The 16,453-nt window shown below is 35.3% G+C and overlaps 1 protein-coding gene across 15 annotated transcripts in view; it reads left to right on the top strand.

Moving 5' to 3' along the window:
• SLC4A10 (solute carrier family 4 member 10) overlaps positions 1-16,453 on the top strand; it is a 142,800-nt gene that overhangs the window by 91,963 nt on the left and 34,384 nt on the right. For 12 of the 15 annotated variants that reach the window (XR_011726575.1, XM_071747516.1, XM_071747518.1 and 9 more), the window contains 5 exons: positions 8,069-8,160; positions 12,457-12,614; positions 14,507-14,594; positions 15,068-15,214; positions 15,795-15,895. Coding sequence is in view for 14 of the 15 variants with exons in the window: in XM_071747516.1 (XP_071603617.1) it covers positions 8,069-8,160; positions 12,457-12,614; positions 14,507-14,594; positions 15,068-15,214; positions 15,795-15,895 (586 nt within the window). In the remaining variant the exon portion in view is untranslated. The remainder of the gene's footprint in view (positions 1-8,068; positions 8,161-12,456; positions 12,615-14,506; positions 14,595-15,067; positions 15,215-15,794; positions 15,896-16,453) is intronic. The other 3 variants (XM_071747527.1, XM_071747526.1, XM_071747515.1) reach the window with 1 other exon arrangement.

Genomic DNA, 16,453 nt, shown 5'->3' with positions numbered 1-16,453 from the left:
ACCGATAAAATGCAATCAAGGCATCATTTTAGTTTGCTTATTCCCATTTGTGCACAAATATTGTATAGAAAGTATGAACGTAAAATGTTTCATAGATTGCCAACACTATCAGTATCTCTTTTTAATATAAAAATGCATTAGAATAGTAACGTATTTTATTATTGCTTTTACTTTCTGGTTGAGAAGCTTAATTCTTAGAAGACTGTGGGAAGAAAACCCGATCATCTCTGGTACTACTGAAGAGCTTGCAGATCAAAGATCAGAGCTTTCAGAAATAGCAAGTGCCAGGAACGTAGAAAGGCTGCTTATTTGTCTCTCTTGAAATGAGACAGGAGAATTTGGACAATTTTCTGCACAAAAGGAAATATTCAGTGTGGTTAAATTTGGGTTTAGTTTATACAGCTTAACTGATCACAAATCCTTAGCAATCTGTAGTTTGCACCATAGGTGTTTCAGAGCCTTAAATCTGTCCTGTCTGAGTTACGTGGTAGAGCTGGGGAAGCAGGACCCCTCCTTGTCCAAGTAGTGAGTGTACTAGCATATTAATATATCAATTCCCAGATATTCAGGAGTGAAGTCTGAAAATGAAAACATAAACTTAAATTCAATGTATGGCTGTGCTGGAATGATATCTTTGCTGGAAGATAGTTCTACATATGTTCTCCCTCCTTTTTTTCTTTGTTTAAGAGCCTGTCAGATCATCTAATTAATTTGCTTTGTATTTAGTAGTAATATCTTTTGTTTACAATGGCTTTTCTTCACATCCTCTGCAGGGCTAAGATGTCAGGGTGCTATGGATTTACCATGCATTTTTAATGCTGCCATGCTGTGTTTAACTTTCACTTTTCATTAAGCATCAAAACTGTGAGAATTAAAAGCCTGCTTTTGATGTTCCAATAAAAAACGACAGTCAAATTTGGCATAAGAGTATGAAAAATGATTTTTTTTTTAAACTCTAATTTGATGCCAAATACCCAATATAGGGGGTGGCAAGTAATTTTAGCATAAATACTGTTAAATGCAGGTAAAAATATGAATCTTTGTAATTAGTAAATCATCTTCAGAAAGTTTGCTTATTTAACTTACTGAGATCAGAAGATTTTTTCACTCCGATACACAAGAGCTGTGTCTGTAAATTCCTATGACATGGTCTAAAATGCTAGACAATATGAATCTACAGTAACTTTCTGTTGTTAGAGGAATGCTAAAATAATTTCATAAGCCTCTCCCCTTTTATAAAGGGTTTTGCAATTCAGAATATAGATGTGCATAGCATGGAAAAGTAGCTGATTTGAAAAAAGTTTGGCTAGGAAAAGAAAGAACATTTTAGGTTTTTTGGAGTGGTGTTTCACTTTTAGTCTGAAGTTCAGTGTGTGTATGTAATGAGATCTTATGAATGATGAAAGTCAAACAGGGAGGAGCTAGGGGAGAGGAGCATGGCAGGATAAGTGACTTATAAATTTTATTTCCATCCACCTTGCTGAAATGTTCTTTATCCATAATAATGTGAACTTGTGCTTACTTTCTGTTCCATACGTATGCTTTTTATAACTGCTTCTTCTGCCTTGATGTCAGAGCAGACACTTTATTAGTGTAAAAATGGCATTATGCCATGCATCGTTTTGAGAAATTTTGAAATTCCAAGGAGAGATTTATTGATATGCCAAAGAACTTGAAGGAAAGGATGGCATATTAAACTGTAAATCTTCAGAGTTAACAGTATGAGCTGCTGGAACTGTTAATTTTGTTGTTTTCTTTGTCAAGCCTTTTTCCAGTTACTTCAGTTAACTTGACCTGGTTTATACTCCTTCATTGTTTTATGGCAGTATGAGCACACGTGGAGGTGTCTAAGACTAGGTTTGGATGTCTGATTTATGACCATACACTTTAATATTCCAGGAAGTCTAAGTTACCAGTAACATGATGGTGTTTGTTGCTTTCCTCCGTTTCCTAATCTCTTCTAAACATCACTGAAAGCATTTATGCCACTACTCAGAGCTAGCTTACAGCACGTGAATTCTGATATCAATACTACCATGTGGAAAGAGATGGACATTACTTGGAGCTATATGAAAAGGGTAGGAAGGCATTCCTAGCTATGTGACTGTATTCCTTCATTTTGGGAATAAGTCACAATGAATGCCATATATATACACCCAAGTTTTCTGGAAATATTGGATCTGGATTGGTTTAGCTTTCCCTGAAGAGAAAGCAAATTCAAAGGTAGTTAATTCTGGCTTGAATTGGTTAATGCTTTATTTCTTGTTTTATATTCTTCTCAAATGCATATATTTTAAACAACTTGTATTATCCACTGTTTTTATATTGCTAAAATACAGCTTGAATTTAAAAACATTTCATCTGATATGTATTCTTGATTTCTCACCATTTCCTTGTATCCATGATAAAATGTGTAATCTGTATCTATAAAACTGTATCATTCATCTTTGTATTTCTTTATTTTGCTCTGTCTTTGTTGTGTCTGTCTCTAACAGGCTCATCTCATCTCTGTATCTTCCTCATCTCCTATCCTTTGGGTTCTGTAAACTCCTTGAAGGTTCAGAGGTAGTATAAATACCTATTATTGCTTGGGCTTCAAATCATTTCAAATGTACACTCGTGTTTTCATCTCAGTTTCTTGACAGCATGCAACTTCTTGCTGTAGTGGTTAAAAAGTACCTCAGGCTTTTGTCTGGCACACCTAAGAGAAGCTTTTGTGAAATGAAGTTGTTTTTTGGGGAAAAAAAGGTGCCATTTCTTTTTAAGCTCATTTCCTTACATAAGTTTGTAAAACTGCAAATCATAGCATTTTAGTTAAAACTGCATGACGTCATGTGAATTATGCTTGAGATTCAGGCCTTACATTAAGAAAAATGTAGAGTGACTTCTTCTTCATCCCCTTAAATTATGTATGATCAGTCAGCACCAAATCTGCTTACAGCTATGCAGGTACAATGGGAGTGGCATTGTTCTCCACCAATTAAAAGTATTATAAATTGAAATGCCTAAAATTGCATATGCAATTCAGCCAGCAAAAGTGGATTCATTGCTCTGTTATATCAGAATTTTTCCATATAACTGTTTTTCAATTCTTGATTTTTGATCTGGACAGTGTGTCTGTTTAGATTTGTAAAACTGGTGGCTAGTTGTAGTGAAAAGCCTGAACATAGTTATAGCTGGATTGACAGTCAGATTTTTTTTCTGAATGAGAAGAAATGTATATGGGCGAGCAAAAATAAGCAACTTCTTTATTGATTCAATTTCCTTTCAAGTGTCAGTTGCATCCAGTTTGGTTCCAGTAACTCTGATTTGTGTCTCAATACACTGTGCTTGTTTTTTGTCATTGGCCTTCTACAGACCTCTTGGATTTTGATTAATAAATACAATACACATAGTTAAATATCTTGAGCTTTAGATTTTCGGTAGTAAGAGTATGTTGCATGTGACATTAATCTACTGGGAGTAATTTTTTTGTTATTTTTTGCCTTTGGCAGGACTGCTAGTCTCAAAATGCTGAGCTCTGTCTGCAAATGCAAATTCTATTAATGTTACAAATATGGACTTTGTGTTGATGGATTTTAATTTTCAAGTGGCTTGGCTTTGCATGATTTAATATTTTTTTTGTGTCAGTTCTTGCTCAATTCAAACTTTGGAAATTTATCTGGAAAAATACATTTATTTTTATGTACAATAATTAAAAATACAGTTCAAAAAACTGTGCTGATACTGGCTTTTTAATTAATAGGTAAGTCAATACCCATTTTAGTGTAGTTTTATGTGTAAGGTATTAAGTTCTTTTGTGTGTAGGCTGGAATTTTCAGTGATATCACATTGTGCATTTGTTTGACTGATACTTCAAAAAAACTGAATGGCACTCTCATGACTTCTCAAAGAATGCAGATCTTCAGATTTTTATGCAGATGGACTGCAGAATAAATCAAAGCCTATAAACTTTAGATTTGTAAGGACTTGAAGTACTACAATGCATTCTTTAAAAAACGTAATACTGTACTTATTTATCACATACAGTGTAAATACACATTTTGTGTAAGAGAGCTGAAACAGAACTGGACAGCATAGGGCAAGGAAGAGCTGAGTAAAAGGCAAAGCTGTTGCTGCTTTTATTGTCTCATTTAGGGAGCTGGTGGTTTAAGCCTTCACTGCTCTTACCAGCCTAGAGCCCATATTGCCAATGCAAAGAAGTAATCAATCATCTCAGGTGTTTTTCTCAGAGCTAATATTTGAATTCTGACCTAGGGTTTGTGATTACTTTGAGAGGTTTTTTGGGTGTTTTTTGTTTTTTGTGTTTTGTTGTCCACATAGTGCTTTGAAGTGTCCCATATTATAGAGCTGAAATTTGGAGAAAACTTGAGTATAGTGTACCTGTATTCCAGAGATAGTTCAATGCAGTGCTGACTCCTGACTCTTTGGTGAAAATCAGAGAGGAAATGCCTTTGGTTTGCTTGGCTGGTTTTCAGGTTTGTTTGTTACAGTTTCCTTTAGTCTAGGTGTGATGTCTAGGAGCTTCCTTCTTCATTCCTCTAACTGACTGTTTAATTGATTGGTGCTTCCTCTGCCCATTGTGATGCTGATGACTGTATCTATCCTTCACTCAGAGAAAGAAGTCAGTTGCTGAAACTAAAAGCAGCTTGAGAATAAAGCACTTAGGTGGTTTCCAACGTGCTTTAGCAAACTGGAGATTTTCAGTAGCATTTGAAAACCAGTGTAGCATGGTGATGCAAGTGTTCACTAGGTTGGCATGAACATGCTTTTGGTCCTACACCAGTGGGTATCAATCATGTGCTTAACAGCATGCTTACCCACTAAGACATCTTCCTTAAGGGAACATGAAGCTATACACAAACTTAAATTAATTTCTGACTTTTTGTGGCTTCGTAGCTCAGAAGTAGAGGAAGCTACCAAAGAAAAAAATACCAGTGTAGCATTTCAGTCTTGCTCCAAGGGAAAGGGCCACCATAGCACTACATCTACCTACTATCCAGTGAAATACACAGTTGTTTAGGAAAATAAATATGCATAAGAGTAAAAATGTCTCCAAAACCCAATACTTCTTTGTCTTACTTTTCTGTTGAATGGCCACAAATAGACCAAGTTCCAGACTTGCATTTTACTGACTGTATTATTGCATAAGAAACATGTTCATGCAGTGCTTCAGATGCTTTTTAAAATCTTTCCTCATGACTGTCATGTGAAAAGTGAAATTACCTGTCTTCTCTACCTTGTTTCTTTGATTGTTATTCAATAGAGTAAAAAAACCAACCGCCTTCTTCCGAGATCCAGAAAGCTGTCTTAAGTTGCAGAGCTATTTAAACATCTCTTAGTGCCTCAAGGTAAAACTTGGTGTGGTTTCAGATTACTCCAGCATATGGGTAAATCAAAGTTTGAGGTCTTCTTTTGGCACAGAAAAAGAACATATGCTATTCTTATAAACTACACATACTTACTGGTTGTGGGTTTTATTTCCTACTATGTACAATTTTACATATTTTTTTCCTAAAAGAAAACTGGACACAATGTTTAAAAGTTAGCCTTTGGACTGTTGTGATAATTGCTTAGAGGCTTTTGATACTTCCAATTATGGTGGTAAAAGTTCATTATTTATAGCAGGTGGTCTGTGCTCTGACTCCTTTGTTGGTCAATATTTTTATCTCCTTGGCAGATATCCCTGCTCTCATTTTCTTGAATTTTTGGGTCCAGAAAAAAAAGCATAAGTGTAAATCCCTAATTAGCAACAGAAAGATAATGAAGTACTATTTCTGTTGCTTTCCTTTAACATCTTCATAACATAGTATGTACGTTAGTATGAGTAATTATTGCAAGTATTTCCCTTTATGTAGCTCCTAGAATACAGAGGACCATCTAAAAGGAAGAAATTATGAGGTAAAAAGGTCCAGTATTACTAGATTTAAAGTTTTCTGAGAGTAAGTTTGTAACTAAGTAAATTGCAGTTTGAAGTAGTATATAGGAATATGTTGTGTAAAGATGATGTTTTAACGATCAAACTCTGTTTTTTCTTTAAGTTCTAATTAAAACAGATTAATCAAATGATGGTTTCTAAGCATCTTGCATCTTTAATAATTTCTGGCTTCCAATTTACAAAAGTAGTCTCTTGTGACATTTAGGAATTAAGTCTTTTTTAATGCAAATTCCTTTAAGTTAATTTTATATGTTACTTTCTGAAATCAATCCTTTATTCTTGTCGTATGTAAATTCTAATCCTGAAGTATTTTTATCTTCTTGGTTATTTTAGCATGCTTGTCATGTCTGGGTTTTTTTGCCACTGTCTGTTTATTTCACTTTAGTGCTTAACAAAAGCCCTAATTTCTATTCTTGCTTTGCTCTGTCCTTGTCTCGAATCAGAGAGAAAATGCAAACATTCACATTTTTAAGATTGATGCATTTAATAATAGCATTCTTAGCAATATGTTTTTTAAGCATTCTGTTCCTGTACTTTCTAATCAAAATCTCTCTGGCTATGCTGCCAGGATGCAGCACAGTTTTTAGGCAAGAGCCTAAAAACTGTTTTGTGTCATGGGAGATTTGCCTAGTGGAAACTGAGATGTTGATTTTCATGAAAACCAGTCTTTTCCTTGAGCAAGTGTTTCAACTGGGAATTCATGACCAGACTTAGGGCTGCAGAACTGCTCAGCTGTGACAGAAGCTGGATACTTCTGTATTTTGGCAATGATTGAGATGCTCTTTGCAAAGTCTCCTGTCCTGTTCAGACTGGATCTTGCAAAGCGCATTGTTTCCTGAGGAAATGCTTGAGCTGTAAGTGTGTGTAAGAGTGGTGTGAGGGGACAGAGAGTGGCTTTTTGAATTGCCCAGACAACGTGCCTAGTTTAGGACTTCCTGACTGTCTTCATCTCCATGTATCGTGAACATATGGTCTTTGTTACTGTGCAAGTTTAGGTTGATTTTCACCAGAACCAATGTTTTCACATCATCATTTCTCAGTCATATGAGAGACTTTATTTGCTATGGAAACAAATACATGCTGGGCACAAGATGCTGACTCTGGGCCAGTTGGACTCTGTAGATATTTCTGGGTATGTGTTAGGGCAGTAAGAGATAGTTGGCTCATATTTTTGGTACTTTTTCCTATACTTTGTCATGGTGTTCAAGAGCTCTGCGCAGCTCCTGCCATGGAGGGGGGGGGAGGGAAAGTGAAGGCAATCAGAGAATGTCCTTGTCACGCTGTGGGGTTTTGTGCTTCCTTACCAACAGCCCACACCCTCAGGCTGTGCCTGGTGGACTCCGGCTGTACACAGGGCAATGTCGGCATTAAGCAAAAATGTGCTTTATATGAAATAAACTTGTTAAGTAATTCTGGTTTTGGGGTTTTCATTTGCAACATTTTGTTGATCACAAGGCCTACTCTTTGCTTACATGAGATGGAGGCGTGTTTAATCACCTCTCCTCTTCAGATATTTTTAAAAACTTCTGTAAATTACTAAATCCTTACTGGAATTTTTTGAAAATGTGTTTGCTGAAACATTTGTTTTGCACATCAGTCATTACAGTTTTCAATGCTGAGTTTTAAAATAATCTTTGTTCCAATGCCTCTATTAATACAGCAGCTCGCTTTTATGTTGGGTTTTGTAGTTGTTATAATCAGGACAGTCTTATACACATGAGTTAAATATGGAAATTAGTAATCCTGTTTTATTCAGTGAGTATTCTTGTAGACAAATATTCTCCCAAACAGGCAGGTCCTCAAATTACTTAAAAAACCTATATGAAAGCAGGACTCTTCTCAAATGTAGCACCTCACAAATTATAGCTTTAATAGGCATAGAAAATTTGTTTTCCAATATTCAAGAGTACCTTTTATAAGTTATGTTCTCCCATTCCTAACTGCACATAATAAATGTTCTGTCTTTTCTGAATGTGTTATTCTAAATAAGTCTTTAATTAAAATGCCATATTTAGGGGCTTCATATGCATGATACAAAATGTATGTAGTTCTTTAACAAATATTTAATTAGTTATTGCTCAGTTTATAAAAGTAATTGTTAGTATTCTGTAATAATGGTGCTTTTTTTAGCAGGTCAGATTGTTTCCCCACAGTCTGCTCCAGCTTGTACTGAAAACAAAAATGATGTGAGCCGAGAAAACAGCACTGTTGACTTCAGCAAAGTAAGTGTTCACTGACAGTAAAGATTCCTGACTACCAAATGGACCTTTTAAAATAAATAAAATGAATCCATGTGAATCAGGAAAACTTTGAAGTGCAAATTTTATTTCAGTATCATTTCATGGGTGCTGCAATGCAGCTGGTATATAAAACAGAAAAATTTTTAATTTTCTTGATAAATTACTGATAACAGGAAATCACAGTCTAAGAACACAGGAAAATTTATTTCATGTAATAGGTGTATATTTATAGGAGGAATTGTTACAGATGAACAGAAGATTATATAAGCAGGAAAGAAATTCAGAATTCTTGTAATTCAGATTTACGTCTCAGATTTTTACTTTTTGTAGATTTAATAGATGAATGCAAGCTACACTTGTTACAATCTGAACTTGCGGATTCCAGATGTCTCAACCAGAACGTGTTTCTTCAAACCTATAACTTAATTCTTCTGGCAAGCCAAGATATTTCAGTACACTTTACAAAAGATGTTAACTGTTCAGTAGTGGAGATTGCAATGACAGTTCGATGTTAGATAGCAAAGAAAAGCAGCTTCCCAACTTTAATGTAAAGGAGAACCTAATTTGTTTAAGAAGTCTGTATGTACCTAAAACAAACTGTCATGTTAGATAGAGATGACAGACCTGACAGGGATAGATGACTTCATCTGACACATTAATACAACAAAGGTTGAGTAAGTGAAAAGAGGTGATTTAAACCAAAATTCTGAAGAACATTACTTTGAGTCTGTTCAATCTGAATGTTAGTGCAGCTGAGCTAAAAGTAGAGTTATGTGATTGCTCCATCTGGTGTCAGACTTATTTCCTAGCATCAGTAGCTATTTGGACTATTTGAATTCTTGACTGCAGATGCCAGACTAGGAATGGCTGAAATAAACATGGGAAATGGATCATTTTTGTCAGATGGTGTGAGAAGAAAGGAGGCTGGCTGAAGATGTATTGTGGACCACATCTCTACAGAGGTGGCAAGGAAACCTACAACAGTGACAAGTTGTTAAATATTTCATATTATTCTTTAAAAATACTTAAAAGCAAGGTTATGATGCTTTGAAAAGTCAAGTATGATTTTGGTTTCTTGATGTTTTGATTAAAAGTGCTAACTCTAATTGTTTTGGCAAATGTTTTAATATCAAGATGTAAAACTTTGTAAAGGATATAAAATATAAATAGAACTGTCTATTCAAAATTAAGCTGTTCAGAGATGAAGCTCGTATTAACTCAGAGGGAATGACGTGCCTTTCAGTAGTGCTTTGGTTGCACATTTCCCCAATTACTTCACGTGTTGTAGGATTAAAATCCTAGTCCATTATCTATCTGATCTTTTGCTCAGTATTTCTGTTGTGCTGCAGCTTTGCTGATCAAAAGAGGTCTTTCTATTTAAACTGGACTGAGAAGAGAGGAGCATTTCATCTTTTTGCGAGCCTCAGCTGTGGTAGATAACAAGAATGTCAGGAATATGAAATGAATAATTTTTGATTGTACATATGAGATAATGGTAAAGGTTTACAATCTATACACCTTCTTCGGGTGCCTTTAAATAGATCTATTTATCTTTTGATGATGCATAAGTGGAGTACAATTTCCCCTTGAAATGTGCTATTGCAGTAATTCCCAATGGTTATGATTGGAATTATATGCACAGATTGAGAGGAAAGTAGAGCAGTACACTAATTTTCTCTTGAGTATTATGATTCTTGCTCTAATTTTGTTCCACATATTAATTTCATTTATCTTTCACACAAAAAAAAAGCACCTATGAATACTTCACGTATTCTCTCCTTGCTAATCTGTCTCCCTTAGGCTACTTCTAATATTCCAAATTTTGGAGCTGATTAAAAAAAGTGCCTTAATCTGAATGCAACACTGAGTCTGTTGATTGTATTGGCATCTTTTTATAAATAATGTGAGACACAGCACTAAAAATCTATCTTGACTGTTACTTCAGTAGCACAGAGAGGGAGACATCATTTCTGATGTTTGTACTTGTGAATATGTCACTCCTCTTCCCTTGGAGACACCACGAGGACTTTGTATTCCCAGAGAGATACAGAGGTGATCTGTCATGCACCACTTTATCCTGTGTCTGAGCAGGATGGGAGGGGGGCTGTTTAACATCTGTTTCTGGCTGGTCTCTGCTTCTTGTGCCAGGGGCTGAAGGGAACTCTTGTTGTCCTAAAATAAGAAATACATTAATGGACTGTGCCTGCCTCCCTTCTCGTGGCAACGGACCTATGCTCCACGTGGAAACAAGGTTTCTGAAGGAAACTCTAGTGTCATACTGACAGAGTCTGGTCTTTCAAATTCCATGTGAAATTATTGACTTGTTTTTGAATACCGGTTGGGCCTGTTTTATAAATAAATGTGATTAATAAATATCAGGGCTTTCCTAAGAAGTAATGTTGGGCATTCTCTGTATTTGTATCAGTTTATATTTGGTTCTGGGGGAGACTTCACCACCCTTTTCAGTCCTTGACTTGTCTGGAAGGGGAATTGCTTCCACAGTAGTTTTATGTTTAAATGGAGCTTGTTGGGAATATTTAGTCACGAGTGTGGCTCAGGGTAAGGTGCAGATTAAGGTCCACATAAGGTCTATCCATCTGAAGCTGAAGATGTAGGAGATGTATTACTGACAGGTTAGATGAAGCATTAGAATATTGTAGTTTCTGCCATTTCCCCAGACTCACTCCCAGGCCACCTCTGCTCTTGTCATGGAGCAATAGCAACACCTGCATTTCAGGTGTATTTGCCCATCTTGAAGCTTCTCTGGCAGCTGCTTGCCTTTTTACTGGGGCTCTGTTCATTGCCTAAAAGATTTTGCAATCTCAAGATGCTAAGTAGTACAGTAAGCATATCTGGAAATGCTTTCTAGTTGACTGCATATTTATTTCAAATCTGAATCTTGATCCATTGATCATAGGTCCATCAGTGGGACCTCAAGGTGACAGCAGTAGCCTATTGTACTTCACACATTAATTATTAAATGTTAAATCCATTCACAAGGTAAAATCGGTGCAAAATGCACCAGAATAATTCCTTTTTCTCAACTATAAATGACCTGTGGCACCATAATTAGTTGTGTTTTTTATTTAACCTTGAAGAGTAATTTTGTGGCTTGAGTGGGGAACAGAATTGAATTGGCTGATACTTTCTATTGAAAAAATTCCTGGATTCCCACCTTCCAGGTTGATTTGATGCTTGTTGAACTTCACGATGTGGTTGGTCATTGTTCTAGGTGATTTTAGGGTAGCATTAGACATCTCCCTGTGATCTCAGAGAAATCAGATTTCATTACACAGGCAACTGTGTTATATTGGAATTCTGAGTTAGTGCCAGAGCCATTTGCAAGAAAACAATTTTCTAAATATTACCAAAAACTATGCAAACTAGTACTGACAGATGGCTGTAAGATAGACATTAAAATGGTCCACTTTAACAGTTTATATTGGATTTGGTTGCTGTTGTTGTGTTTAGATTAATAAAAGGAAAGCAAATGACAAAATTCATGCATTTTGAAATGTAGACAATACTGGTGCATAATGAAATCAAACATACATTATATACTCCATTACTCTGTGTTGATACTCTGACTGATACTAAGGGAATAAATAAAAATGAATACATTCTGAGGCATATACCTTGAGCTTACATAGCAGTGTCATAAGGAAGCTGTTTCTCTGTCTTTTTCTACCTTCCCTTTAAAAGTCAACATTGCTGCCTTAGAACTCCATTTTTTATTCTGCCTTGTTCTTTCAGTTTGTTCTTGACACAATCATGGTCATAGCTTATTTTCTGTAATTGTCAGCAGGAGGGCAATTGAATCCGAAACAAAAAATAAAGTAGCATAAGGAATATTATGTGTAGTGGAATCTTTTCTTCTTATTATTGAGATTATAATACGGCAACTATGAACTTTGCATTAATGATTTCCAGAATTGTCAGTGATGGTAAAATAATGTGTCTTCATTTCTTCTGCTGTTATGATTTACTGATTCTGTTATTCCTAACAAGATTTTGAATCAGATAAATGTTTATATTTTTCTGCAGTCCTTTAACTATGTTTCCCAACAAAAAATAGTCCAATAATGAAAGACCAGTTGCTTTTTTTTTTTTTTTATTTTTAAAAAATTGTTCAACAGAAAAAATAGTAGAAACTGTAAAATTGAAATAACCAAGATAATGGTGCAGTGACCAGAGGGTTTCTTTTAACAAAACAGGGTGGTCATGGGGGAAGATCCCTGTGAATAGCTTTTAGATTGTAATTTAATATATTTTCCACAGGTTGACCTACACTTCATGAAAAAGATACCACCTGGAGCTGAAGCATCAAACATCTTGGTTGGTGAACTGGAGTTCCTGGACCGTGCAGTTGTTGCTTTTGTGAGGTTATCTCCTGCAGTGCTGCTTACAGGAGTAGCTGAAGTTCCGATTCCAACAAGGTGCAGTTGGAATTACAGTGATTTCTCTTCATGTTAATATCTACGTTTTTCTGAGTATCTTGTGGAGACAGAGTGATGTGACTTTCAGTTTTGTCATTTATTAAGATCTTGGGTCTTTCTTCAACAAAGGCATCTCTTAGAGACATCTTTCCACTCATCCTTTAATGATGTGTGGGTATATTCAGAAATCTGCTATTTGTGTGAGCATCTAATAAATTTTTGCAAGAGTAGAAGTGCTAGCTTGTTAGGCTGCAACACACAGTTTATTCTATGCAAAATGGTAATACTGCAGATGAAATACTAAGATGAAATATTTGGCTTATTAGAATGTTTCATCTGGAACTGAAACTGCTGTGTGTTAACTGTGTAATTATGTCCTTCTAAAAAAAAAAAAAAAAAAAAAAAAGGAGAGGAATTGAGGAATTTAGTAAAGGGGGAAAAAACAAACTGCAATTTAATTGACCAGGGACTGTGATTGGCTGAAGAACATGCTGTAAATATCACACTCCTCTAAAAGTTACCTTGTATACTCTTGCATCATAGCGGATGTGATTTTTAACAACAGTTTTTTATTAGATTACTTTTTTCTAAGCTGAAACTTATTCTGATGAAGTACTTTGTTTCTGAAAACAGATTATGAGAAATTAAAAAAAAAATTCTGAAATAGACATTGTAGTCAAATTGTAAGCATTTAAATAGGTCTGCAGATGTATTTACTGTTGGGGTTAATTCAGATCAAAATTCCAAAATTATTCTATATGCTATTCTATGCTATTCTATATGCTAGTTCACTGGCAATTATTATTTCCGTCTCTCACTTTTTTTTTTCTTATTTGTGCATACGTTTGTGAAGATAGTCTGCCTCTCTTTTCCCTTTCCTCTTTCAGTTTCTTTAGAAGTAGAATTCTGATAGAAGGCAGTAGTGATTTCCAGTCGTTTGTGGCATTCAGGAAGGAGTGTTTTGCTATGAAACACCAGGCTGAGACTCAGATGCTTGCTCCAAGTCAGATAAACAGTATAAATTGTTCTTGAAGTTGTTGTTACTTTAGCTGTGACTTTTTCTTTTCTTATGTTTGCATGTGATAAGGGACATGGAAGAACTGAGCTTGCTTTGAAAAGAGCTTCCAAAACCTTCCCTTGTAACTTCCCCCAGCTTCCCAGGAAAAAAACAAAAGGAAAAAAAATGCTCAAAATTTAACTATACACACAAAAGGAAAACACGTGTCTCAATCTTGAGGCAGAAGAAAAACAAATTTTTAAAATGTAGCTTAATTAAACATTTCTGCAAAAATGCATAATTAAAAATTAATAATGTTATTAAAAATTGTCTCTTTCATTGCAGCAAAACTGAGAACTTAAGTTATTTCATTTGAACCTATCTTCTGCATTCTATAGAACTTTAATAGTCCCAAGCCTAGAGTAGAAGCTGTCTAAAGAGTCATGGGAGTAAGAACAATTTAATAATAATTTTTATTCAAAAGTAATTTCACAGTAATATTACAGTAGTGCTACTGCCATAAAATAGTTGATTCTGGTGAATTAACAGAATTAAATATATTTCTATTAATGTGCTCCGTACATAGATTATAATTGCATATGTTTATTACGTAAGATGAAGTTTGTTATGTAAGGAAGTTTTGAGTGTCTCAATCAAGTCTTGCCTGTGAAGCTTATGACATATTTTTGGAAGATATTTTCACATTTTTTCTAACCAGAGCTTCATGTTTAAATGCATATGTGAAGATCTTGAAGGATATTTTATACATATATATATATATACATATTTGTTTTAGATGTTCTTCTAGTCCAATTTTTAAACTATTTCTGTATTATTTATAGTTGCTTTCAGCCAGTTTTCCTTTATAAGTTTTAAATTTAAATTTTATTTACAGATTTTTGTTTATTCTTCTTGGACCACTGGGTAAAGGGCAACAATATCATGAGATTGGAAGATCAATTGCAACACTGATGACAGATGAGGTATATTTATTCATGGCTTGATTTTAATAATTTTCTAGTGACTGAAGAGTAGCAATAGGGAATCTCTAATGTGGAATCATCCAGATGAACCATGGCTAATCATTTCTCTGATGCACAAATAGCATTCTAGTCCATTTCATGATGCTATAACAACCCAGATTATGCTGCTATAAGGAGATAACAGAATGAGAGACAGCATTCATGGGTAAGGCTATCTTGACTGAGATGATTCCTTTTTACAGTTACTTTCTGGTGGAATTAATTGTGTTTTAAACTGTAAAATCTCCAGAACATTTGGCACCCATAAGCATGTTTCTCAATAGCAGCTGGAACTTCTATGAAAACTATGGACCAGAAAATGAATAGTTTGTTGAAGTTGAGATTCTTTGGTGGGAACTGCATGAAGTGTTATGAGAGTGTGCGCCTTTCCCCATCTCTTTTTCCTCCCACATACACCTCTCCATTTTTCACAGGTGTTCCATGATGTTGCTTACAAAGCAAAAGACCGCAATGATTTGGTGTCTGGAATTGATGAGTTTCTGGATCAGGTTACTGTTCTGCCTCCTGGAGAGTGGGACCCAACAATTCGAATAGAACCACCTAAAAATGTTCCCTCTCAGGTTTGTATCTGGTAAAATTCAGATGCTTTTAAACATTGCGAGGAATTTTTGCTAGGTAGAATTAAGTTTTACTAATTTAGAATCTAGCAGCATCAATATAAAGACATTTTGCATGCTTTTATTTCTTCTTTTTATTTGCTTTAAGAGATACGTTTTCTTGCAAGAATACAGTGTAGTGATGACACTTCACATAGTTTAATACTCGATCTCCACTGAATAAAGGCAGATAGTTTTATCTAAAGATCTTATATTCATGGATAGTCATAAACATCTTTGACCAGCCATGGTTTCCTTTTGTTATAAGTTTTTTGCAAGAATTAATCAAAGCAGCCTGGCTTGTGATTCTTCAGAATGTTTTCTGATTAAGAATTTTCTGTGATCAATTATTTTTAATTTTTTAGAACACAATTTCTTCTATTTCCTGCTATAGAATTCCTCTACAGATTAAAAGGTGGTTTTGTTGATGAACCTTACAATGAAATTGACATGTTTAGTGTTTCGACTCTCCATTGGCATTTCTTCTGCTAAAATTCTGGTTTAGTTGCTAAGACCCATGAGAAATATCTTTCCCTTCTGGTAGGAAAAGCGTAAGATTCCAGGAGTGCCAAATGGGACTGCAGCCCATGGCGAGGCAGAGCAACCTGGAGGACACTCTGGACCAGAACTGCAGCGCACTGGAAAGTTAGTGAACATATTTGCAAAATCTTAAGTGTTCTAAGTGATTCACTTACAAGTGACCAATGATAGCCTGTTCTCTTCCTGGTTTGTCATAGGATTTTTTCAGACATTTTTCCTGATTTGTGTGCCACATAGTTGAAAACAACAACACATTCTGGTTTGCAGAGAGGGGGAGAGGATTTGTGCTTTCCCATTGTATTTATTGCAGGCTCTGTCCTCTATTTTTTTTAAAGGTCAGATCTGCATTAAACATGATTAAGATTTTTCATTTGTGTATAGCTTGAAAGAAAAGCTGGGAATAGCTTTGTGCCATATAGTATGAATGCTATCTTGTAGCTGAAGTTTCTGGTTTTGGTACGTATAGTATTTCTTTTTTACCTCAGTATGCCATGGTATGTCCTGGTACATGAGGCTGTGATTACCTGGTTAGCTGCAATATACACACATCTGAAGACCTTGCCCCAAGGAAGACTTAAAGCTCTCTCATCTTAACATGGTGTGGTGCACATACATCAGCTGTCAGTGGTTGCCTCAGTTGTGTGACAGACTTTTCACTTACCC

The sequence above is a fragment of the Heliangelus exortis genome, chromosome 6, assembly GCF_036169615.1.
Source record: "Heliangelus exortis chromosome 6, bHelExo1.hap1, whole genome shotgun sequence".
NCBI classification, from domain to species: domain Eukaryota; kingdom Metazoa; phylum Chordata; class Aves; order Apodiformes; family Trochilidae; genus Heliangelus; species Heliangelus exortis.
This window is presented reverse-complemented; position numbering and strand designations above follow the sequence as displayed.